Genomic DNA, 27,468 nt, shown 5'->3' on the forward strand with positions numbered 1-27,468 from the left:
TGTAGCGTTTTTTGTTTGTTTTTGTTTTGAAGCTTGTCCCATCCGCAATCAAAATGGAACATCTTAATCGGCTTCTGGTTTGTGTGTTGTGTGTTTTTTTATTGCAGCAGGAAATTATAATTGACAACGAACTGGAAAACGTGAAGCGTTTGATTTTGGTAAACGGTTTTATAAGCGACCACCGCAAACGACGAACTACACTTTCGTCCGAAAGCCGGTAGTTGTAATTGCCTAGGTTTCGTGGAATGGTAAATCAAAACAAGAAAGGGAAAAATTAGGTCATAAAACCATCGCTTGTTGAAACCAAAGACATCATAGAAAATTATTTGCAATAGGAACGGTTCCAATAGGAATGATTCTCTTAATTAGTTAAATTTATTTTACAATTATATCAGAAAATTGTCAAGTTGACAGCCGTCATAACAAATCAAATGACGTTGCACATATTGCATGTTACAAAGCGACGAAGAAGAAGAAGATGTTTCAACAAAATGTCAAACTGACAGCTGTCAGTTCAATCAACCGCTTATTATTTAATAACAATTTAGAAGAAAAAGAACAATTTATGGTGCACTTTGCGATAAAAGTGAGTAACATAAAGCTCCTGAAATACATATTATCTAAATAACCATAATAAATTCGACTAAAAACTGTCAAATTCACACAGCAGCGTCTAATGTCGCGCTCATCAAATTACCACAAATACTAATGCATTATTAATTCCATAATTGGAAACATTACATAAGAAGCTCATTCAACAAATACACTATTCAACGTATTACTCACTTCAACAGAAGCGACCCTGCTAACCCGCCATCTCTTTAGCTATGAATGAGTATCCATAATGCATGTTTTGACAGTTAAATTAATGCAATTATTCTTCAGCGCCTCTTCACGACCTCCTATTTACAAACGGACTCCTCCTGCTTCTATGCGATCGCGCTGCCTTGTCCAATGCCACTTATGAAAAGGGCTGAGCCTATGCGCTATATTGCCACTCGAATGCGTACAATTCAAAACCCCTGCCGCCGAACATAATGGAACCTAACAGAAGTGCGATTTCGCTTCACAAACTGCAAACCAAGCAGATAGGATAGGTAATGACGACGTGAGGTATCACCGATCACACACCATATCCAAACCAACATTCTTCCTATGGAGGAGGTACAACAAGAAACCACAGCCATCCAACACACACACCCGCGATGGTCTCTTGATTCAAGGTCCAGAAAAAAGTGTCAAAAAAAGCGACACGACAAGGTGTTGTCTTACCGACCCAGTGCCGCATTCACCACCGGGCCCGTCCTTTTCCGTCTCCATCAGGAAACGTTCGATAAAGGGGGCTGGTGATGATAAAGCGAACAAATTTGTTTACTTCCTCCATTGTCACACATTTAGCCGCATAAAGTCCCTGTGTTGCTCTCTTGTCTGCGCCTAAGACAGTGGAGTGCTTTTGGAATGCGCTTGTGCGTGCGCACTCGACTTTACTCCTTCGGATATATCTTGCAGACTTACCCACACGACAGTTTTGTCACACGAGCGCGCGCATGTACAACATGTTTGACACTCATTAGCATAAACATTCTCCTTCTCTGCCGCACACCCCTGGCGTGGTGTGTGTGTTTTTGTCAAGCGTGCGTTATCACTGACGAAATGTGTTTCTTTCTTTTTTTCCAACTCCCTCCCCTTTGTCGAACCGGGTGTGTGTTCGAAGGTAATTTAGGTGTTCGGGCAGTTTGAAAACCACACGGTTCCCCTTCTCCTGATTGCCAAGCAGCGCGATGGAGAGTGTCACCACCTTGCTGGGTTGATTCACTGTGAGCAGGTGCCCTAGAAGGGTCCCTCCTGGGTTGCCTTGAGGTGATTGCCAACGGTTGGGATGAAAGGAAAACCGCTCCAAACAACAACAACAGCATAAAAGCAAACGGAAACAGTACAAACGTTCGATAGAAAAAGCCCTTTTCGTATATTGGCGGGAAAGTACACGTGTCGTTAAGAGGCCGAAAATGAATTATAATGAAGGCTGCTAGCGTCATCAATTTATAAGGTAAGACAAACGACAATTACGCTTAGGCCGGACATTTCGGTTGAGAGGGTTGAGAGGGTGTAATATACTCCTTTTGGTTTTTTTTACAATAACTTACTGCAATTAAATGACGTTGCCTAGCATTGAAATTATTTTATTCTACTTTCTTCCTTTTCTTTGATTAAATCTATGCTACAGAAAAACAAAAACACACATTCTCCAAGATTGAACGATAACGAGAGTCGATAATAATCTCGCCAAAGGGAGCTTTCTCAGTCACCATAAGCATGGAATTCATACATTCCTCCCTTCGCGCTTGCAAAAAGAAACTCCAAAGGGCTAATCAAAACCAACCCCCAGATGTCAGCAGGCATCAGCCGAGCGAAAACCGACCCAAGTTACAGGAAAGATAAATCAACGGGACGAAGCAGAGGGCACATAAAAACACGCGCCGGATGGGAAGGGAGAGAGAGAGAGAGAGTCGCACGCGGATATTTTTACCTCCTGTTCGTCTCAAATTCAATTACCACCGCCTGGGCCGCGCGCGCCGGGATCGTCTAAGAAGGCTTCACCGCAGGAAAACTTCAAACCGGTTCCGGAATCCATAAAAAAAACTCAAACACCACTATCCCCCCCCCCCCCCCCCCGGGTGGGTGGGTGGTGTGGTTTGTGAAAGGCGGTGTGTGCGTGAAGGAGATTGTTCTGCCTCCCCTCCGCATCGTCTCTATCGTAATCGTCTAGCCTAGAGAGCTGGGTGAAGATGAATGGCCAACCAAAAGCCATCTTCTCCAACGGCATGAGTGTGTGCTGTGTGCGACAGGCACGGCCCAACAACAGACACACAACCGTGCGAATGTGGTTCGGCGGAGTACACCGGGAGACAGATTCCGCGGTTTTGCTGGGGGGTGGGCGCGAATGTGAAGCTTTCGTCAGCAAACAAAATCACGGCCGACGGCGAAGGTAAGGGTTGCTGCTTTTGTCTATGTATTTGTTTGTGTGCATGTGTGTGTGTGTCTGCAAGCTAAACAAGTTCATTCATACATTGGTGTGGGCTTTGTTTTGTGATTTTTTCCAAGGCATATCAGCTATACCGAGCACATTAAACCTGTCTTCGCCTTTTTTTTTTGAGACATACAGGGGATGATTTCGATTCACACAAAAGCAGTTACTATTCATATGGAATATTTTTACATTATTTTGTATATTACATTCTAAGTAAGTTTCGGCTGCTTGAAAATTGGGTAAACACTGATCGTGGTATTGAAATTTGTAATTTGATTCGAGCAGCTGTTAGAATAGTAAAACAATTTAATTATCTAGATCTATAAATCTTCTAAAACAAGCAACCTGATGCATGGATTTTATATATCCGCTAAAGCATTTAATATTATTCAACTATCAGAATTGATCCTAGAACATAATTTAAAGCGCTGTAATTCGAAAAAAGTGTCCTAAAACATCAAAAATGGAATGTTAATATGATTAATAACTCAATATGCACTTTGTTCGATTCCTGATACTTGTATACTGCCAACTCTAGCAATTACTGTTTAAACATACAATCGTTGCTGCTGACTCTGAGGCATCAGTTTTTGTCAGTGCTCATGAGTTTTTGACTCTAACGAACCTATTTCTGTCTGTAAGTCAACAATTTTTTAATCTTTTAAGAATCATGATCATTTTTAAAAGGTATTTGATCATAATTATGAGAATTACAATGTTAGATCACATAATCAATACAAAAAGCGAGTAATATGGATGTTATTTTTTGTGGAAAACTAATGAAACTTTATGAAACAATCAAGACATTGTTTAAACCTCAAAATATGTACCGACTTTTTTCACTTCATTTGATCTTCGAAAATTGTCATAAAATTGATTATATAAATTAAATCATTTTGAAACACACAGTTTCAGATATGACGTAAAATTTTGCAAATGAAACGTTCCTAAATTAATGCCTGAGAGGCAAAAATTGATGCACACTGTTAACAATTGATGCCTTGGAGTGAACAATTGTGACACGCTGTCAAAAATTGGTGCCTCAAACCCAACAATAGATGAGTTAGAGCCTAAATTTAGTGACAACGACTGTAAATTCTAGAGGAAAAGCTCTATTCCAGTATCACCAAAACGAAAATGAACAATACGTGATCAAAATTGTAGATATTAGGATTGATTATGGATCAACAAATTATTTACTACTTTAAACTACTCGAGCCATCGATTATCTTCATATGATAACAGCAAAATGTACATGAAGGCTCAATGTGGAAAACATGAATGCCTAAAATTCAGGACTAAGGGGGCCAATATTAGACCATAATGAAAAGCTTCAAATTATACAGGACTTGAACATTATAAACATTACAAATCTCGACAATGATTAATTGATTTGAAAAATATTTTCGTTGCATATTTTTAAAACTAATACTTCCCGCCATTTGCTACCCATCTAAAAGCGATCATATACATTTCAAACAACGCAAGCCAGTTCCTATTCCAGCACATTACAATGTACGGTTTAGTGATTCATTCGCGGCCAAACGCGTGAGCAGAATTCTTAAATCTGCCTCCAAAACCACAAAAAAAACCTCGGCAGTAAAGACTAACAATATTACCAAACAACGCTTTCTGGCGCCAGACAGCGCTAATTTTCAGCAAAAGCGAGAAAAAAACCCAACTACAGGCTTGCTTAACATTCCACCTGGCCCGGCCGATGACAATCGGACGAATATATCAGAAGACAGAGGGCAAAAAATGGTACTACTACGACAAGGAGGACGCTTCGAAACAAGCTCCCCCACCACAACGTGAAAACGATTCCACGAACAGCAGAAAAAAAAAACACTCCACCCAAACCTGACATGTCTTAGATGTCAACAATTGCGATCGATCGATCAAAGATCGTGCGTGAGTCGAATGGCAACCCAACAGGCAGGCAGTAGGGCGTGCGTACGGGATGATAAAAAGCGTACTCTTGACGACTTTCTCGATTAATCAGCGCGTCTTGGCGAGCCTTGAGCGCGCAAAATAGCCCAAATTGGGCGCGTAATTCCAAGTGACTAATATACATTGTCGTGCGTTTACCTGACGCTTTCATACACCAGTACACCCACCGTACCCTAAACCCTGTGAAGGGTTGCGTGTTGCGTGTCCGAATGGTCACACGGAAATTGATCGATCCCTATTGGGGTAAAGCGGTACAGAATTTTGGGAGAAATAATAGACACTTTACTCTGCTAACCCAATCAATCATTGTGCACGCTTCGATGTTCGGGTGTTGAAGAGCTAAACATCCAAGTTCGCTTATCATATCTTTTATACTGCTTCGTCACAGCTGTGGCTCAAATAATACCCAACACCTTAGCTCTGGTCTTGGACACAGTTGGAATACGACACTACGGAGCCACTTGTAACGCTTACCACCATCGCCAGTATTTCTATTCCCCAAAATTGCCAACATACAGCTTTTGTCAGTCAGAAACGGAAATACCAATATTTGAATTGCTGTCAATGTCATCCGGACCCCGACCGTCGTCATTTCCATTAGCGAGTCGCTCGTACACGAACACAAATAGGCGAATTACTCACGGGACACACTTACGGGGAAGAACTGTGGACACACATTTTGGTGACGTGACTTCCGAAACCCCTAGAGGAGCAGAGGGACCACGAAGGAACGCGCTTCTGCCGAGGGTTATTGGTTGGTGGGATATTGTGTTAATTCAATTATAGCCCATAGCTATTTGCTACAAACGGCAGCCACGGTAAACGTGCGATGATAGAGAGGCGCAACAGACAATTCGACACGCTGGGAGTGAATCGAAGACCATACCGTACAAACAGTCCGTGCCGGAATGGTCCGAATCTAATCAATCATGAATATCACGATAACGAAATAAAACAGACTCAATGAAGCGTTCCTAATTAGTGCTCAAGTATGATTATAACATCAAACGCTACCGGCATGCTTTGCTTCTTTTTTTGTATTTCTGCCCGGCCCACAAAGTCCCAACTAACCGCGCGCTCCAATCTCGGATCGCTCGGTGACAAGGCGGACGAACAATCGGAAGCTTAAAACCCGATAAACAACGCTACACCTCCTCTCTGACGTCAACCGCAAACACTCATGATGCACACACAACACTTGCGTACTACTGACGCACGTGATTTATCGATAAATATCTTCCGCGACCGAGCCTTTTGGGCCGGGTTGAGGAATGCATTTTTGCAATCAATTTGGTCCGGGATGGGTCAGCGGAACAGTTGAAGCGCGAAAAAAAAAAACAAAACAAAAATGTTTTAAACGATTTGATGAGTAATCGTTTTTGCACACATTCAGGCCAATCCCTTCTTTGCTGCTTCGTTCAGTAAAAGACGAAACTAAGCAAGCAGAACAAGTCGGAAATGCAGCCTTCAGTAACGCTGTGGACCGAATTATCGCACAAAGCGTGTGACTCACAGCTGCATCACATACAGAACACAAAAACGGCATTGATTGTGAAAAAAGAGGCACTGCTACGTCATTGAAAAGGCTCTTTTTTGTTAATCACCTAAATGTTATTTATTGGGATGATATTAAAAATTGGAATGCCAGAAAGCGCTCTTTAAGTTAAGCAAAACAAAATCTTCATGTCTCTAAAAGCAAGATTTGGGTTACACAAATCATTACTAGAAAATGGAAATACAAAAGAGATGAACACCAAGTGTAAGAAAGAACTTGGTAAAAAGATATCAATAATAATTATAGTAAAACGAGCAACAAATAACAATAAACAACAACAACAAAACGCAGAAAGAAAACAACAAGTTTAATAACAAGTAAAAAATAACACAAAACTATAGAATGATCTGAAACAAACTTAAAAAATTCATTAAAACCATTCAAAATCAAACACAAATCAAGATTTTTTGGGCAGTATTTGTTATTTTGCAGCAAACACAAAAAAGCAACCAAAACAACTGTTCAAAATAATGGAAAAAACCTAAAACTCAGAGTAATTTTAACAATGAAATTTTAAAATTTAACCCAAATTATTAAACAAAATGCAAAAGGTGCATTCAAATAAAATTTTTAACGAAAATACAACGAAACATAAGAAAGTACTTAAGCTAAAATAGCTTAGAGAAAAAGAAGAAAAAAGAAAAAATAACCTATAAAAATGGAAAATTATTAAAATACAAAAAACCGTATTTTGAAAAATTGGTGTGAGAAGACCATTCATTACTTCTTTTTTTAAGCATATGAAGCCTTCACAAACAGGAAGAACTTGTTTATGTTGACTTTCTCCCGAAATAGTCCCCTGCTTTGGAAGATTCACAACAAGGTTCCCTAAGCCTTGTTTGCCAATCTATGAATAAAAGCAATTCATAGCGCACGATTTCTTTAAGACATATCAACTTGAGATAAAAACAAAGTAAACAAATCAGCATCAAAGTATGTTTCGGGATCAAGGACATCAGAGAGAGCGAAAGAAAGAACAAACAAAACAACAAAACCCGGGATGCAGAGACGCAGGATGTTAGCGAAAGAACACTTTAGGCAAACGACAGCAGCAAAACTGTTATAATATCTCCGGCAGGAAGTTGTCTCTTTCCTCTTTCCAGAAATTTCTCCTTGCAGCAGCTGTAGCAACATTCGGCGGCCAACGAGCAGAAGAAACACAACACTGCATGCTCACACGGCTTCAAGGCACAACGCGGCTTACCACACACTCACGCGGCGCCACGGCCACTCAAAAAAGGCAACCTGCAAACAGACGTACCTATCGTATCCCAAACAAAATGTTCCCATATCGTCATCAATTCAGTACCTTTAAACTGTGTCAGCGCATCCTCGTAGCCGCCCTGGCTGGTAACGTTCAGCGACGAGCCGGTCGCCGGTGACGTCGCCGTGAACGACTGCCGATGACGTTTGGCCGGCGTCGTATGGTAGTATTCACCGTTGTTGTTGTGATGATGATGACTGCCACCGTTGTGCGGACTGGTGCCGCCACCACCTACGGTACCGTTGCCTGGGCCGGGGCTACCACCACCGCCACCATTGTTGTAGTAGTGATGGTTTTTGCCCACTATTGTTGTGCCACCGCTGCTGCTAGTGGCCACAGCACCACCACCACTGCCACCGATGCTGTGCCGGTGCGTCGTGGTGGTCGTAATCGTTTGATGGTACTGTTGCTGCTGCTGATGGTGATGATTGTTGTTGATGCTGGTCGAGCTGCTGCTGGTGTGGTGCTGCTGCTGCACCTCACCATTGTTGTTGTCGTACAGTGCTTCCCGCGGATCGAACCCGAGCCGATCCTTGTAGTATGATTGCGTTGACATTGTTTCCGCTGTTCGTCTCCCGTTGTCTCGAGCGGATTTTCGTAGTTAGAGAAGGGAGCGACTCTTTTTGCTTCGTTTCGTGTTGCTCCTCGTTAATGTTGCGCTACTCGTTTTCGTACTCGTTTTACATCGATCGAAGCCGTTGTTTTGTTGGTTATAAGAGGATTTAGGTTGTTGTTTCCTTTTATTATTTATTTTTTGTTTTATTCCTTTTTTAATTCCGTGTTGTTGGTTTGCTGCTTTAGTAGTTGGTTAAACGATGTAAAAACACAAGCGGGACGGATATATATACTGGTAAGGGTGGGTATTATTTGAAGCTTCTTGCGCACTGATTAAGTATGGACGATTGTTGCGCAGTAGTGGTGTTGCTGTTGTTAATGGCACTTTAGTTGAATATTAATGATATAATAACAAACAAACAAAAAATACAAAATAAAGACACTTTTCACTCGCGAGATGCACAAACTTTGACACTTTCTCTCTCGTCACAATTAAATCACTTCACTCGTCACCACCACTGAATCTTCCGATTTGGAATGGATTTATATTTCTTCGTCGAAATTATCCATCCTTATACTTTTCGATTGATTTTCGTATTCACGTACGCTATTTTTTTCCCCGAATCACCACTGCAGGCACACGCGTTTGTGCGCTAATTTTCTTCACGAGAAAATCGTTTTTTCACTCACAAACATGAAGCTGCGTTGGGCTGACTTTGTCGATCGATTTATTTTTTTTATGCTTTCGTTTCCTACTGGGGCTGCTAATAACAGAATCAAATAAGAAACACTTGCTGTATTAAAAACACATTCTAGGCAAATTCTTTTCCACTCACTACATCATCTCACGCGACGATTGCACGATGACCACTGCACAGTTTGTTGAACTTTTAGTTCCAGAACGTTCCACAAGACATATTATTTGTTACAATTGAAGTTCTAATTTCGCAAGAACACAGTCAATTTCAATTCCAAAGTTTGAACTCGTTACACTGGTTACTGTTAAACGCCAACTTTAAAATTTGCCGAACCCATTTCCTAACACATTCTACACCCTTTCTTGAAATGTGTATGTGTAAGTGTGCGCACGGCGCCGTTTGCGATATTCGCATTCCTCGCACCAGAAAACCCCAGGCCAGGTCAACTTCCCTTCCGAATGCCTACCGCGACACCCAAGCAGACCGGTTTTTCGGACCGTGCCAAGAAAACGGGGAAGCGAAAAGGAATACCTCCGCCGACCCATCCAGGTCACCACTTTCGCTGCCGGGCCAAAGTCTCCATGCTGTATCCACTCTGTTTCTTGCTCTCTCCCGGCACATCTTCAAAAAGCAGAGAGAAAAAGCCTCTTCCCACCGAGTGCGAGTGCCGAGATTTGTTCGAAGTTCAATAGTGGAGGGGAGTGGTGGATTCTTCCTGCAGGAGATCTTGAGGAAGCGCTAAAAAAAAGCTCTCCAAGTCCACCCATCCAGTCAACCTTCGCATAATGCAAACAGCAACAACGAACGCGCCCGTTCCCAATGTCCCAGCGAGAACCGGTATGGGAAGAAATATGGAAAGAATTCCCTGCCGTCGTCCAGGGTTTCGCGAAAATGGGACTTCTCCTTCGACTTCGCTTTGCACACGAACACACACATAGACGTGTAAAGTCATTTGAGAGACAATTCTGGAACACAAACACACACACATACAGAGTAGTAGGGCCTCTCTTACATAGCAAGGTTCCGCGACCGGTGGGCTCTTAAAAACAGGTACAGACACCTCGACGGGCCATTGCCTGACAAAACATATCTGGTGGTGTTGGAAATGTCAAAAAAACAAAAATCAACGTTTCCTGGAACCGACCCATGGAGGTACATTGGCTCTGTCATTCTATGGGTTTGGTTGCCGCGCGCTGCCAACCAAGCAAGATCTTCTAATTTATGCGTCAGATATTTGCCGGTTTTCTGTATACAGTTCTATACAAAACGATGTTCATGCGGTCTCGGGTACCGGATGCTTTGATTATTTCTACATGTCGAATTTCTGGAAAAGATGCCTAAAAACCCTGAGTTCATAATCATATCAAGATTTGTAATGCATATGTATGTGTTGTGTTTCCATTTACTTTGTTTTTCAACATACGGAAATAACATTTCAACCTACAACATCCCTCTTTCAGACTCATCGAACGTGTTCAACTACCTGATGAATTCTGAAAGTTCTTACCCCCAGACAGTCCCAGGACTTCTTCCAAATTCAACCAAATTTCTTTAATGGTTCACGAATGCCACATTCTCAGAGAAAAGATCTCATTAGCTCGCCATACACAAATCCCAAATGCTATACCCGACTTCCCGACCCATTAACAGGATTAAACCTGACGCCACCCAATTTACTCCACAACATTGTGCCTTGATGTCTGTGCGGAGAGCTTTAGGCTATTTTTTCGTGCTATGAGCAAAACATTTTTAAACATTTATCGAGCTTATGCCGCGGCCCATTTGCATAATCGGAACCATTCCTGGGAAGAGATCATGCTGCTGAAGATTCAGTAGAACCGGATTTTTAATCGAATCCCGACAGTTCCATTCCCAGCTGGAGAAGCAGAAGAAGGACACACACAGCAGTACAGCAAAAACCGGTAAGAAAAATTCAATAAATATTGTCACACTCCCTCTTCCTTAACTGCACCACACGACCGTTGGCAAAGAAAATAATTTACCACGGGAATGCAACACATGATAATCCTGAGTCTTCTTGCTGCCATTTTCCCATCCTTAGGACACTTCGAATTTCTGATGCCCAATAGCCAACGATCGATCGTGTCGAGCAGATACACATACAACAGGAAGGCCGAAATTCCGAACTGCTCGTAATTAAATGCCAATAAATGTGTGGCCCCCTCCGGGGCTGGACAGTTTAATTTACATTTTTATCACATTTAAATTTCGATTTGCTGCCCGCATAATTTTGCTGATCCGCGATCGCGGGGTTCGATGAAACACGATCCGAACACCGAGTATGAACACAACAGCAACAACCGCCGCCACACAGCAATCGATATAGAGCTCCCGTTCCAAAACACGCACAAAAAATGCGACCAAAACACACCTGTTGCACGGGGAAGTTTAAGGTGACTGTGGAACAGACAGCCTTATCAAATTAATGATGACCACCCGCTGAAACATCATAATCATCTTGGCCCATAGATCTTAACCGGTCCCGCTTTTATTGGCGCTTAATCGAATGGAACGTGCTATTACATCGTTCCGTTTCGCAATACGGCCTCCTGAACAGGACTGCTATTTTGATAGTTTTGTACCGGTTCAATCGGATTTGCAGTAAAGTTGCTTTCGCTGCCCGAGTACAACCGGACCGGAACGCAATTATGACACCGAAGAGCTCGCCTTAACTCGCCTCACACCATTTTTGGGGTGAGAAAATGGAAGAACCTCGAAGCTTCATCCATAATTCATCCCTCTTCCTCCCTCTACAGCACAAGCATCTCTTTCCAGTTTTCCCCCTGCACATCAAATGAAAGGGAATTGGAGAAACATTTTCACGAAAAAGCCACCTAGTAAAACGAACGATCGCCTGGCAAGGTTGGAATAGGAAGTTGAAAGGTGAAAAAACCAGAAAACCCCGCTTAATTGCATAATAGCTAAAGCGAAGGAGAAGAAAAACACTGATCACTATGGGTCACTTTTAGGGGTATGGAGAGAGGGTGGATCGGAAAAGTTATCCAACAGCGAAAGTAATTGGCCTCCCTCGGTGTGGCTTGAGTTGCGAGGAAAACCGATAACCTCAATAATTTGACGGTTTTTATCCTCTCCTTTTCCCTCCTTTGCCCGCCGCCCGCAATGAGACACAGAACAAGCCTTTGCACGGAGTTTTTATTAGAGCTTTGAACGGTTGTAAATGATTTTTAAAGGCATAACACACCGCTGATTACTTGTGTAATCGGTACCAATAAACTGAAAACCATTAGCGAATTAATGGAGCAGGTTACGGTGTATAATGTCTTTGATTTCCTACACTTTTTTCGTGCTCTTCTACCTTTCAGAATGAAGAATTTATTCTTAAGACCACCATTTGTAGCCATTGTTTGGATATGTAAATCAAAGCCAGACGACTCGGTCATGTCCAGAGTTCTAAGCAACAAAGGAAGACATTGGAATTTCTGTGTTTATGGCACACGGGGAGCAAATTAAGCAATACAACGGAACAATTTCTTTATGATTTTTTCTCATCATTTCCCACAGTCAGTTTCACCGCTCCAACACTCTCTTGTCTCCGGTAAAACGATGCCCTAAAGGATTGGAAGAAAGAAACCAGAATTTAAAGCCCTCATTTATTTCGGAACCTTCCACGGTCGGATGTAAAAGGCGCGTCATCTCGCAGCGCGGAGCGGCCCAAAAAACGGCTGAAAGCACTTGAGAAATAATGCCACCCTGTCTCATTTCTACTGCTGTGCAGTGTTGCCTGCTTGCTTCGTTTATAGACCTCCTCTTCATTGCCCGTTTGGGTTTGGGTTCATATCAGAGAAGAAACGCGTCGCTATCGCACGAACACCGCGCGCACCGCGTGTGTACGTGTATCGTGCATTGGCAGTCAGTGGGTTTCGGAAGGAAACCCCGCAAACGGCCACGGCTGGCCTGCCCAGGAGAAGTACCCCACGGACAACAACAATCGAAACCCGCTATCGCTCAGTTAGCGTTAGCGGGAGAGAAGGAACAAAAACGACGTCACCACGTACCAACTCCACGGGTGTTTTGCTTCAGAGCCTAAACCGTTTGTTGCTTTCTTTTCTTCCAGAGTATCCAGAAGTCTCTGGATTCTTCCAGGTCTTACAGGAGTTGAAATGTTTACAGCATTCTATCCATATCAAAATCAAAACAGAATACTTGTACAAAAATGACTTGTACATCAAGTTAGCTAAGGTGTCTGATGCACCTCTGTGCTCCAAACTAACTCCAAACTCTGTTCATTGATAAATGTATCTTCCTTTGGCTCTCAAACATTTCCGTCTGCTTCGTGTCACACACTAACCCTCTTCAGCGAACACACATATATACACACACACAAACATCTATGTAAAGAATGGCATCTTGGAATTGGTCTCACTGCGGGGAAAGCTTTCCGAAGCCTTTCCAACGATCTTGCGGATCAACGATCTTCACACAGAACACAGCGAAGTCGTCACTCACATTTCCATTCACAAAACCTTTTAAGACGCACACACAAACATACGCATTTCACACACGCTGGAGAAAATCACAACAGCGGGCGCACGGACACATTCAGTAAGCACGGAAATTTAGACAAGAAAACCCATCAACCAAACTGGAAAGACGCGACGACGACGACGACGACGACGTCAACGTACGAACGACGAACATCAGTGCACACACAGTTGGAAGAGAGGAAAAGGTAAAGAAACAAACACAAACACTGCCTACTTTTTGCAAGAGGAAAAGATGTTGAGGACAGTTTTTTTTCACTTCGTTCGCTTTTTTTCGTAGCGGCGCGTTGTCGAACAACCGTACGCAACGAATTTCAGCTAAGTACTGAGAGTCGAGCAGTTCCGGACGTCGCAAAGTGAACGCGCGTTCCACAACATCGCGCTGCTTCGCTCTCTTCCGCGCGATCGTACACACACACACACCCTCTCTGTAAACTGCTCTCTCTCTCTCTCACGCGCTCTTGTAAGATATCGCGCCCCCGCGTAAGCATAAAAGCGCACACATATACACATGCAGTCATCGAAGCATACTTGGAAGAAAGGGGATAATGTTTCTTTTCTGATCTCTCTCTCTCGCGCTCTATGGTTCACGTTCCCCACGAGTACTGCAGGCAGGTTCTTTTTCAATGTTTCTTATAATTTTCCTCTCTTTGCCTTTCTCGCTCTCTCTCTCTCTCTATTCAAACATTAAAACGTCACCGATGCGCACCTGACACATAAAGCGTATCCGACACTGATGGTGTTAGTGAGCCGCCGACGCCTATGTGTGTGAGTGGAAGTTGCGCGGGCGACTTTATCCTGCTGATTCCGCAGTTTCTCTCGCGGCTTACAAATTTTCGTTCTCCAAAATCTCGTTCTCCGGTGGAATGTCTTGCTCGAATATCCGCTCTCGCCTTGCTGCTGGACGGGTTTTGCTTTCTAGCAGCTAGGGGAGAAGATCAGGCAGATGAAAAGGTATCTGTGCTGGGGCCCACGGACTGTTACTTGGAGCGTAGTTACAATCTTCAAGAGAAGCTAATTTTTTTACAGTTTTAAGCCTTCGATAACACCTACAGTTTCTTGAGCCTGGAGATGCTATTCCTAAAGCTCCAATGTCTGTAGTATTTATAGTTTAGACATCAATCGTGAATGTCTAAACGTCCAATAGAATGTAAAATGAACTTCATGCGAAACTACATCTTGAATTATATTGGATCTGACCTAAAGACGCTCTTACTTCTCTAAAATAACAACATTCAGCCACCAACTTACATCTTCTTCATCGCGAACTCCTATCTTCATCCTTATTTATCTACACAGTCCTATGAAGATGATAAGACCAAAGACTGGAAAAAGATTGGAATAAACAATACCAATTCCAAGCATAAAACGCTTAGATGTCAACAGAACCCTCCCAATGATCTCATCCGTAATTTGACGCAAGAATTTTATCTTCCTACCAGACATAAATATTTCCCAACACCACAACAGGAATGTTCGATGTTTGGAGATGGGAACAGGAAAGAACCCCTTACCACCGAGTTCTGCTAGTTCAGATTGCTCATTCCAATCTTTCCATGCCAATGCCAACATGCATGCAATACTTCCCCTATCTCAAGGAATTCAAACATAACACCTCTGATGCAAAGGAGATACGATTGCACCGACGCTGGTCCCCTAATGATTTGTCAGCGCTCAGAACCGCCGAGAGCCGCTTGGCTTGGTTCAATTCGCATACCGACCGTGCCAATTTCAGCGTTGAACCGGTCCCCGCAGGATGAAATCACCGCACACACGCATGTATCCGTATGACACACACGATATTCGTAGCGGAAGCCTCAACCCGCTTTGCATCACGAATCCGGTTCCGGAAGGGTTGAAAAGAGCGTACGAGAAAAAACCTGATGCAGCAGCACGGAATCACACCATCATAAAACGATGAGTCGACGGCTTTCGGATGCTTTCGTGTGACGCGTCGTCACACTGGTCCGCACGGTTTGGGGCAGTAGTTAAGAGCGGATATGACACACCGCTCTTTTTTGTGGACAGCATCGCGAGAAACCTTTACCTTGAAAGGGAATACTTGCAGAGTGGATTCACAAGCGAAGGATTCTTGCCCTACCAAATTAAGCAATGAAACAGCCAAATCTCTGCACACCTACGGAACACATTGTCTCCGCTGGCAACGATCGAGGAGTAAGTGATCGAGAACAGGTTTCCCAGTGAGGTTCAGTGGGACCAACTCTATCCATCGATGGGGTAAAGAGCGTAAAATAAACCGTCTGACGTCATGCGTCGCACATGCAAATTGCACGATGAGTGGGAGTGCCTCGGGGACACCGGGTTGGTTGAATTTTACAACGTCCAATCTTTTCCATTCATTGACCTAATTGAGGCTTAAAACAGAGTGTTTTGTGTCAAGGAATCGTGTGTAGATCACATTTAAAAAAAGGGTAAATAAGTTGCAATTTGAAGTAAATTTTGAGGATATCTCACACTTCAGAGTTTGTAACTCCTAGCTAAGATTTTATTGTCTTTTAACAGTACTCATGCTTAAGCAAGACAATGGCGTCGCTCTACACGCTCGGGCTGAAGCACAAAAGACCGTGAGTTCAAATCTCACCTAAATCTTCAGCATTTCATGTCAAAAAATGATAATTCATCCGTCATAAGATTTCGTACATCAAATTCAGCGGCTGCTGTCCACAAAACAGGGAAAACAGAGAGGTATCATTTTCAATACTTATTCAAAATCAATCGATGTTTAAACTAAACCATCTTGACCGTTTCACGGACCATTATTTAGCGCTGTAACGAAGAATCGCATCAAATCCGGCATCCACCAACGGCCACTGCTGCTTGGCCACACACACAACAAAATCGTTTTCTCTTTTCTCTGCCCTGCAATATCATGCTGTACACCGTGCGCCATTTGCTTTGTAAACTGGACCGGATAATACGGCAGTGAACGACGCAATACACCTTCTCCCCCAAACTCTCGGACTCTCGCCAAAAGATTGGATCTATCGCCAATTGCGTAATCGGCAGTAGCTCGACTGAATCCACCATCATCCATCACCACCCTCCCCTACACCGGTCGCATTTAAATGGGAGATATTTGTTTTGAACACTCCACCACCTTCTACGGGGATGGAAAGCAATCGAAATAGATTAAACACCTCCCTCGGTGCATGCGAGAGGCCGCCCCATACTTCCCCGCCGCAAAGATTTCGAAACCGAGATGAAAACAAATGTTTACGGGGAGTACGAGCCTCGTGCCGAAGAATTGTTTTAGCTAGCCTGTGGTGGGTGTGAGTCGTGCGCCACACCTCCACGTCGAGTGCACATATACGACCCGCCGGAACCGCGAATCTGTCCGGTAACGGAAAGCCATCTTGATCAAGAGGAAGGCAGCAACACACACACACATCTTGCAGCGGAATGTCTTCACGGTGGCTAAACAATGAAAATCGAGCTCTACTTTCACCGGGGCGGCACGCGGTGCAATTGAAAGTGCCAAACACCTACGCGCGCGCACTGCGGAGATCTCTTCACCCACAGCACGAGAGCCTTCTCAGGCCCAAGGGGTGGTGTGCAACAACGCCACGGCATACTCCTAGCACCGCGTCCGCAGAGATAAGAGGATGCACACTCGCATTGCTCTCTGCGAGGGCTTAGCGCTATTGTTGTGATGGATCTTGAGACCGAGGAGGCCTTTCGGGACCGAGGAGCCCTCATTCCAAAGCTGAATTCACCCCACTCTGGCAGCAATCGAGTACCTTCCGAAAGGTACATCATCATCCCCCTTGCACACAATCAGCGTCCCCAACCGGCTGTCAATCGGATGATGGATCACGCGCGCCCCGGGATTGCATTTGTTTGTGCATTGTCTTGAGGTTCACGCTAACAAGAAGCTTGCTGCCGGGTCGTTGTTGTCTGGAATGGTGATGGTCTGACGTCTACGGGGGGGGCAACAGTCTGTCACCGGCTACAGCCACCAGACACGGTTCCCTTCCCCCCGATTGGGACACGTTGTATGCACTAGATATACAGCGCACCTACGAGAGACACAGCCAGTGTTCCAATGTTTCATTTTTGGAGCCCGAATAAATCTTCCCAGCTGTAACACTGCCCCCCTGCCCGAGCGAGTCCTTCTGGTGGTGGCTACTGTAGATGGTGAAAACAAAGAGAAAAGAAACCGCCCAACACTGCCTCCGGCTCGATCCAGGTCGAGGCTAATTCCGCTCTTGTTCCCAACCAAATGCAACTTTCCTGGCTTGCAAGAGATGCGCGCGTGGGAGGTGAGGACCCTGGAGATCTCGCGTCACCTCCCCGTTGGCGGCGAGTTCTTTGCGCCAGGCGCCTTAACCTCGCAGCCAATTGAAAGCGAGTATCGCTTCTTTTTCTTTCGGCGTTGGATTTCCCGTTCCTTCCCGCCTTCGAATTCGAGAGATCGATCGCTCGCTTCTAGTCGGCCATTAAATTGTAAGTGATGCTGGATGTAAATGGGACGGCGAAGAGGTTTTTTGCGTAGGAGATCGTCGCAAAGTCTTACTGGCCCTCTGCGCGCTGTTTCGCCGTACGTCGTCACCCTGCGTGCCGGTTTTTGTACTGCCTGTGATGAAGAAACAAAGCTCCACCAAACACCAGCAACCACGCACAGAGTTGGACAGCAATCGAAAGTTGCAACCAGTTGTGTCATTTCACAACTTCGACAAATCCATAATCGGGGTACACAATCGTAAATAATTCAGCACACGAACATTGCTGCCAAGGAGATGGAAAATCTGTGCCTACTTCTAGCAAAGAAAAATATTACACACTCCATACTATCCTCCGCTCTGTTTCATATTAAACTGTCCAATACCAATCAACACGGCCCCCGATTGTGCTGTGTGTTCCTCTGGCAAAGCTCTGCGACGATGAGTTCATCCATTTTTGGCATTCAAAAATTTAACGACCGCTATTAACGGCTCCTACCACATTCCCCCCACAAAAGGTCCAGTTTGGTTAGATTGTGCGCCGACGACGGAAGAATTTTGAATAATAACGTATTAATGTGTTTCGCAAAACGATTCTCAGCAGTACATCATTTCGAGCTACCAAAACTTAACCGTGAAAACCTGAATCCCCCAATCAAGCATTAATCCGAAGACACGGTAGTAGTTCCACTGAGCTCCCACCAACAAAAGGTTAATATATGCAAAACAAATTGCGACCCACCACCAGCGGAACAGCTGGTGCACCACTAAAGCTACAAAGACTTGTGATCGGACCACTTTATCCGCACCATTCAAATGGGTAGATATATGGGAAAAACTTGTTCCAGAAAACATGCTTACGGGTAGATTCGAACAAGCGAAAAACAAACCCATTCTAAGCTGTCTCATAAATGCTCGGATATGGTTGATTGTTGCATTCCATATCTGTGTGTCCCATCCTCCGCAGAACCACTCCTTTTGCGTGCTTATCGAAATTTATTCAAATCAGTTCAATGGTTACGGTTTATTGGGGAGTTAGGGTCCTCCACATACGAATTATCTTTTTTAATGCACACATGAGCAGAGTGTATACACGAACAAACAACATATGGTTCTATTTTTCAAGAATGATTAAAAGGAGAGAGAAAAAAAACATAAAATTACTGCAAACGGATAGAAGCGACGAACCGGCAAAATAAGGGGTTCGTCGCTTAAGTCTTTTGATTGAGTTATTTTGCAAAATTTATCTTCAATCTTGACGCAAGCGAATGCTTATCCTAGAGGGGAATTACTATTAAAGGTCGATTTCACCACATGGCATGGCAAAAGCATGAAGCAGAGTTGTGTTTTACTTTTATCCATTTATTGCCCTGATCGTAGGTCGCGCGGTATATGATTGGTGGTGCACCACAGCTACAAGCAAAACACATATTTCCTTGACAAACAACGGCAGCATCAACAAAAAAGGAATCTAATTTAAATCCCACGATTAGGAGCACCTTGCCAATATTCTACGTGCGTGTGCTCTCCAGTGGGTGCGAAAAGCACATTTTTCGCCTTCATCGTCATCATCTCACATCGCAGAGCAGCAGCAGCAGTACAGGGAGAGGAGACAAAAAAGACCCGACGGCTGCGAGGTTCTGGTGCGCTCGAATGTAGGTGACATAATTTTACGCCTACACACTCGAGACACTCGCAGCCTTCAACGTCTCGCTCAAAGGACATACTCGCTCGTTCTCCCTGCTGCAGCCGTCGCGTGATACTTCTCCAACCCAAGAAAGCTCCCACGATAATACCCGATTCCGGTTAACCAACAACACTTCCGGCGCGAGTGTGGGTGTCGCGCCAATGTCTCTCGCCCAAACCTGCAGCGCGAGACAGCACAGCACCCGGTGTGTGGAGTTTTGTCATCGAGCGCGCCACAGCCATACACGATACACAGTCAAAATTTGGACGCCCGCAAGCCCGGGGCGGAACATAAAAATGATGCAAATTAGGAAAGTGATGGATCACGACGACGCGAAGACGACCGTTTCCAGTCACAGTCACGCCACGAAAACCTTGACCGACGTGGCGCGCACTAAAACGTCGTTTGACTTAGGCGGAACCCGCTCAAAATCAACTGAATGATGGAAGTAGAAAGGTAATCCAAACAAAAACGAAACACTCTCAATAAAAAGTTTGAAAGCTTGTGCAAAAAAACAAAAACCATGCCATTAAAACCTTTCCCAAGCGGAGAGAAAGTAAGGTTAAGGTGGTGGTCCCTGCTTGACCTTCTGTGTGTTTTGGGGGCAGTGAGTGAGTGCGCGTTCGCTTGCGGGACTCAACTGAGACGACTCTCATTAGGTTGTATCTGCTTGCTCGTATGCAGTGAGTGGGATACATCTGAGAGAGTGGCTGTGTTTGCAATTTTACGTTGGCGATGGCGCATACACCTTTTTTTAGCCTTCTTCTCTCGATCACCTTCGATTAATTAGACACCTCTCGGATGTGAAACCGATTTCAAGCACCCTACGGGGGCAACACACAGGCACTTTGCACGCGTTACCGACCACCGCCCGGCTTCTTCCTTGGTCGCCTTTGGTGACTAATTGTACAAATAGGCACACATTAACCAACGTGACTCAAGGCGAACGACAACGGCGGAAGCAACATCTAAGTACGTCACACCGAAACCAAACCCCATCTCTCTCGCATTAAGCACGATTTTACGACCCTAGGAAGAAATAAAGATTAAAAGAACGCCGTAGATGTCATCCGGAGCTAAAGCACAATTCGCACCCCCGAAAACCGAAGTGACCTTTTGCGCGCCCAGCCAACCAGGCACATAGAGGTAGCGGCATTGACATTAGCAGATTTTGTTTTGCAACATTAATTGGTAACAGTGGCACACTCACTCGCTTTTGAGACAACCCAAAAGTCCTCAAAGCCCACGCTAACAAAAAAAGGAGAGCCACGATACGGGTTAAAAATCCTGTGATTGATTAGAGACGATTAAAATTAAGCACGTGGCTTCATTTCCGTGTCCCGAGGCGCTGCAGTTCGCTGCAATTCTCTGCCACCGGACGGGCTGCTGATTCAACAACTAATTGATTACCCTTTTCCTTTCGGTAGGTAACAAACGAACAAAAACAATCCCAACACACATTTAATTTCGGAGCGCTTGTTCGTTTAGCTCCACATAAATCGAATCCTGCTGCAGTTCTCGGTTTGGCTCGGGGGTGCTCCAAAAATGGTCTCTTGCCATTCGTCCCCCGGTTCCGGACACCAATAAATCCTGACTTGGAAAGGACATAGGCAACCTGTTCTCTTGTGGCGCAGAAACGCCCGTTAAAATCTTAAGAGCTCTTTATGTTTGCGACGGCGAGATTCGATTACAACGTCAATCGTACAGTCGCACACGTCAAACAGTAAACGCGCGCGTGTGGATTTCACAGACAACGTCAAAAATGAAACAAGGAAATAGACAGTGTACAGGAAGAATTGTATTCTTGGGAGTAGTATACTCTTACAAAAACCACCAACTCCTACAAAAAAGTAGGAACACTCAATCCACCCTCGATGTTCGGTACAAACTCATTCGAAACCGTTACTTCTCCCCATAGGCACTTGACACTCTTTGCTCCTGAAGAGTAATAGTCGACCAGCAAAAGCAAAACTTATTGTTTGCTCTTCTTGCTTGTGGACATAAAACCCAAACCGATCACTTTGCGCTGGACACACAAAAAAAAGAGTACTGGTCGCTCTGTTTTTTTCCTTCTTTTCCTATTGCGCCCCCATACGCTTTGATGCTAAAATTAGCCACCATAGTCATTCTTCGTGCTCAGCGTAACACCACACCAAACCTGCGCACCATGCACAGGTGTTTGTGTCGCCGCAGTCAAACATGCCCTTCCCCGAGCGGAGGAAGAATTGTGCGTGAGTGGCGTTTTATGAATTGTGCTTTAATTTCGTCGGACAGGGAGAGGAAGGCCTGTTTTGCCTTTTGGGGTCCATTTTTTGTCCTGCCAACCGATCCACTTCCGATACGGTGTGTGCGCGATGGGGAAGGTACACACATGCACGCCCTGAATGAATGGGACATTTGGCATGGCCCACCCCACCGCAACGGGGTGTACCAACTTTGGACAGCTGAAAATATATCGGGGAGATTTGAAACATTTGCGTAGGTTTCGACCAACGCTATTCTTTGCAAAGCGCTTTGCATAAAAAAGGCAAAACAGATGTGTGCTGCTGCACACCACGGGGAAACATTCAAGTCATCCAAACAAATAAGAGCACTCCCACCATTCATATGGACCTCCTGGTGAACGGTTGTGCCTCAGGATATCTCAATTCTCAGGATATCTTCTGATCCAGTTTAAGAAGGAGAAAAGCTTAAAAGCTTTTTAAACACACACAACACCTACAAAAACACCCGTGAATGTCTTGCCGCAGTAGTGTAGGAACTGAGTTTTGGCGAATGAAACTGTTAACTACATTTAAAGCATGAAATTCTATATCTTTACATTCCACTTTACGCTCACAGCGAAATGGCCCAGGTAGAGTTATTACCCCACATTTTGGTGATTAAAGGCCACACTCTCCCCTTGTCCAACGTACGACTCACTTCCCCGTGACTTCCATTCAGTTTTATAGATTTATTCCCGCTGTTACCTCCACACAGTCCAATTTCACACCGGCTACGGCACCAAACTTTCACACTTTCGTCGTTCGCGAACGCCAAAACACAGAATTCACCCATCCCGACCGCTGCAAATGCAATGTGAAACGATGCGCGCCGGCAGCGCACATTCACCTGCTCTCACGTAATCTTGGTGCGCGAAGGAAAAAACAGATAACGGTGATGATGATCATCTTTGTTTGCATTGCATTTTTCACTCTACTAACTTGCGCGCTTGTACTCGACACGCCGATGCTTTGGCACATTGCGACTGTATCAGCAGTGGAGTGGAAACAAAAAATGCACATCCTAAAACACTTACACTTGACAGTCAGCTTTGCCCGGACGCCTGTGATGGTTTTGTACGGGGTTGGAAGGGAACAAATGAGATCCACCGCCGTCTGATGTTGGCATGTGCAAAATCACAAGAGCACGAGCGTTTAAAGCAAACTAAACGGTCATTTTTTGTTTTTTTTTTTGCGTTCCGCGGTCACCCATTCAAACACAAACAAAGCTGTATACCGACAACCCCACAAGAGTTCACGTAACGTGAAGCTCCAATGTCTGCAGTTCAGATTTGGAGGACGCACCGTATAGGATCGTTAAAAAGACATTAATCTGTACGAGAATTAGGAAGTCCTATCCTCAAGATAGCAGACAACCCAAACTTCCTTATCTTGAGATGCTTAAAAGCTTAGGTCCGATCTTTCAAAGTCATCAGAGGATCATCTAGATATGCGCGTAGTTCTCCAAGCACTCAAAGTTCCAAAGATCAACGCGCAGTTGACATTATCCTCTTCACGAGAAATCAGGTTTCCAACAGGCTCGAGCCACCAATTCAAATTTCCCGCTAGAAACCCATAAAAAAGAACTGCTCCAAACGATTCATCCATAAATATAACCCATCTCGACAACCTGACGTCATAGTGTCCAGTATCTCTGACATCAGCATCCGTCCCAGGTTTTTGGTCGAAAAACCGGACAGAATCGGGAGCCGCTCCCTGGAACTCCTGATGCCTGACATTGCAATTGACACAATGGAATGCATTCACAGTGAAACGTTATTCTCCAACTCCCTCTCTACGTCTGGTGTGTGTGTTCTCTCTCTTTCTCTCTCTCTCGCAGCATGAGCTTTTGGAACCATTTACCTGTGCTCTATACACCAGAATCACTACATCGTTTGAGTAAAAACGAGATTTGCAATCTTTCCCTGCTCTTGGAATACCTTCAAGTACACTCAACCCCGGCACCGACCCATTCAGGGTCAATTTCTGCAACAGGTGCTGCTAGACGCGGCTTCCAGCCTTTTTGCCATCGACGCGATAGCCACCCTCGATGGAAACGATGACGCCATCGGCTCCGACCATCGACACTTCGTCGTTAATCATCCTCGACCTACGCCACGCGCCGCCGCACCTTCAACGTGACAAAGTGGTGGAGGGTGGTATATGTATATGATCTAGTCAACTTCTACGTAGGCGCGCGAGCGCTCGCTCGACATGTTCTAGTTGGGACCCTACAGCTAGACTCCCCAACCATCGATAGGCGTCAGCAGAGCAATAACTATAAAATTGTATACAACACTATCAGAAAAGAGGATCAGCGCCTCCGACTAACTTCTGAGACGGCGGTGGAGACCTGCAAACGCCCACCGTTTCTACGGAAATCACTACTAATGTGGAGTAATTAGCATCCCCAAACATAGAACACAGCAACAGATTGTGATCGTTTGTCCGTGTTGCCGTAAAATACAACTGCTGAGGCCACTTCTACCCCGGCAGAGTCCATAACCGCTTGAAAACTTGGAAACATTCTTTTGGCACATCCAATCGGGTATACGCGGGGAAGTTGTTGGCGCCCACCATCATCACAACGCCACCACATTCGGAAGTGGGCAAAGAATCAGCACACACGAGAACCTGTGCGCGATCGGCCAACCGGGATATTCTTCCAGGGACCAAGCGCGCCGAAACTGAAACGCTACACTCCCACGAAAACCATGAAAGATCTACCCGAATATGGCCATCGGGCGGCGCGAGTGTAAAAAAATATGCGCACCACAGTTTTACCACTTCTTCAGTTTCGCTCGTTAAATCATTCGCCCAAGAAAGAAATGATGTCACTCCCGGTGGCTTCCCAGGATGGTGAAGATATGATCTGTCTGTACTGTCGCAGTAAGGCGTCTTTGGCTGATCGTGGAGAACCCAACATTTGCTTGCGGGTTTTTGTTTTGTTTTCTGTTTTTGAACATGTTTTTTAATTGATTTTAGTACTCCTCCAACTAAACTTCATGCAACAGAGATTGCAATGACGATGTTCCGATAAATATATCAGCCTTTATTGTCGTTTCAGCAACCTGCATAACCTGCACTTCCTCGATCCTCAAAATTGACTTTAAACGATGGGGGAGCTGCTAATGCAATGATATCAGCGCTTTTAAAAACACACAAAGCCCCCGCATTGTCCACCGTATCTCGATGTAATAATCAACAAAACGAAATCGCCCGTTAAACATTTTACGATCACAACATTCCCCAATGGGCTATTGCATGATCAGTAACGGGCACCAGTACTACCTCAACCAAACAACCTCAACCACCACAAGAGCACGCGCTAAAAGCTATCCGAAAGTTACATTGAAACCAACGTCAAGCCATCTTCGCCTTTCGATGATCGTAAAGATTGGTGAAATATTTCTCGATGTCAACGTGTCAAAAGGCGGGGAGAGCTTTTGAACCAGCTGGGCATGCACTGGATGTGTGTTGTGCGCACAGAGGAGTGTTGGTGGGACATGCACTTCCGGACTCACGTGAGATGAAAACCACTCTGTCTAACAGTCAATTGACTGCATAATGAATAGATCTTTACACTTTTCATTGCTTTTCAGTATCTTATCATGGTATCTGTTTAGGTATAAGTGGGACGCGCTATATATCGACTAATGCAAATCCCCGAGCACATGTAAGTTTCAGCCCGTGGACTTTGTAGTTTGTGCACTGTGTTTACGATGTAACACAAGATTAGTTGCCATAAAAAAGTGACCTCTCTCCCTCTCGGCAGCAATCGAAAGGCGTTGTAAAAACTAACACATACGGCGCGCACCCGGTGATGTAATGCAATACACACACTCAGTCCCGGGTGTGACGACTTGCAGAGCTATTGGTACGTGGACGAAACGAGCACAGACAGGGCACAGTTACGATAACAAACGTAAAACAACAAAAAAAATAACGCCCCAATGAAACTTTCTCCCACGAAAACAGATTAGCATAAATCAATCGGACTGTACGAAACACAGTGACGGGGATTTTGTGAGTGTTTGTTCAAGATAAGGCATGCTCAGTCCGGGAAAGATCAAGCAAGTGGGGTTTGTTGTTTCACTTTTACTCCCACAAGAAGTAGCCAGCGCTAGTGGCAATCCGTTGGAAGGAAATCAAACAACGATTGGAAGGAGGCAGAGTACATTTTCTGTTGGACTCTGGTCGTTGCAAGGGAAACTTGCAAAAATGAACCTTCCACAGAGAATGGAGTTAATTTATTCCACGACACAAAACACCCTAAATTCATGTGCATTTACTACAACCCCCTGGTTGCGCGAAACGGCAAACATTCCTCCATCAACGACCGCAGCAAAAACGGCAAAACATCTTAACCAAATCCAACCAGCCAAACCAGACTCAAAATTACCTTTCCCTTTCGCGGTAGGCGTATTAACCATGCGAATGACTAGACACACACTTTGGGGCCCCCGGATTTAGTTGCTAAGCCTAAACTCCACCTACATGATCGGCGGTCGGAGGACTCAGGGCGGCTCGGAAAAACCGTCGCCGTCTGGCGGATCTTTCCTATGACTCCATCGATCATATCACCGTGCCTTTGACTTGACACGCGCAGTGACTAAGCCCAACACTCTTTTCGCTCCGTCTGTCTCACATTACTACACTTCAAACTACTGCGGGCAGCGCCACCTCCTCCGCTTTGCTGATGGTGGTGTGTCAGCAGTGTACCACACATATTTGCACACACTGGTTAGACATTACCTGACATGCATCGTGCCGCCGTCGCCGCCATCACAGTGCAAAAAGCAGCATCTAGCGCCCTGGAAATGTAAATACCTCGCCTTGCAGAGCGCAACTTGGCGCGCAACCCCCAAATGATACGTTCAACTTCCCATTGCTCTTCATCTCTCGCTCTCTGGCTCGAAAAAACAACATCAACACTGCGCCCCTAACCCAAGCGAACCCAACCGCGCGCGGTTGGATCGCATCGCATTAATCAATCTCCGCACCTTTCGAAAGAAATAACCACCCTTTTGCTCGATAGACACACGTCGCCCCGCCGTCCACACAGGAAACGCACTCAACGGGTTTGTTTTTTCGAGCTTACACCGAGGGCAGCGTAAAGGGCAGTGTGTCGGGGAGGTCCCTATAATTATAGCACCTATATATGAGGGGGCTCAGTAGGGCTTTGCAGACCATAGGTATGAGGGTGAGAGAGCCCCCGCCGGTTGCACATAACACCCAGAGACGCGTCCACACTGCAACCCGAGATCTGGGCAGGGACTCCTATAAATAATCCCCTCGTTCTCGCATATCACCACACTCAACTGTCTCTTTCACTGAACTGTCTATGTGTGTATGTGTGTGTGTGTGTCTTTTTCCTGAAATTCCCGAGGGCTAGAAATAAAATACCACTCACGAGAGCTTGCCGCCAGGGTTAGCGATCAACCGTATGGTGGTGGGATCCAAACAAACGACATCATCTCATCGACA

At 44.9% G+C, this 27,468-nt stretch overlaps 1 protein-coding gene across 42 annotated transcripts in view; it reads right to left on the minus strand.

Moving 5' to 3' along the window:
- LOC121600004 (dystonin) overlaps positions 1-27,468 on the minus strand; it is a 198,590-nt gene that overhangs the window by 103,176 nt on the left and 67,946 nt on the right. For 21 of the 42 annotated variants that reach the window (XM_041928212.1, XM_041928207.1, XM_041928200.1 and 18 more), the window contains exons 1-2: positions 13,791-13,904; positions 7,843-9,116 (exon numbers count right to left, since the gene is read on the minus strand). The exons of 13 other annotated variants lie outside the window; for them this stretch is intronic. In XM_041928212.1, coding sequence (XP_041784146.1) covers positions 7,843-8,353 — 511 coding nt within the window. In that variant the 5' untranslated portion in view covers positions 8,354-9,116; positions 13,791-13,904. Of the gene's footprint in view, positions 1-7,842; positions 9,117-13,790; positions 13,905-27,468 lie in introns of those variants that run through there. 8 more of the 42 variants (XM_041928230.1, XM_041928244.1, XM_041928245.1 and 5 more) reach the window with 3 other exon arrangements.

The sequence above is a fragment of the Anopheles merus genome, chromosome 3L (genome assembly GCF_017562075.2).
Source record: "Anopheles merus strain MAF chromosome 3L, AmerM5.1, whole genome shotgun sequence".
NCBI classification, from domain to species: Eukaryota; Metazoa; Arthropoda; class Insecta; order Diptera; family Culicidae; genus Anopheles; species Anopheles merus.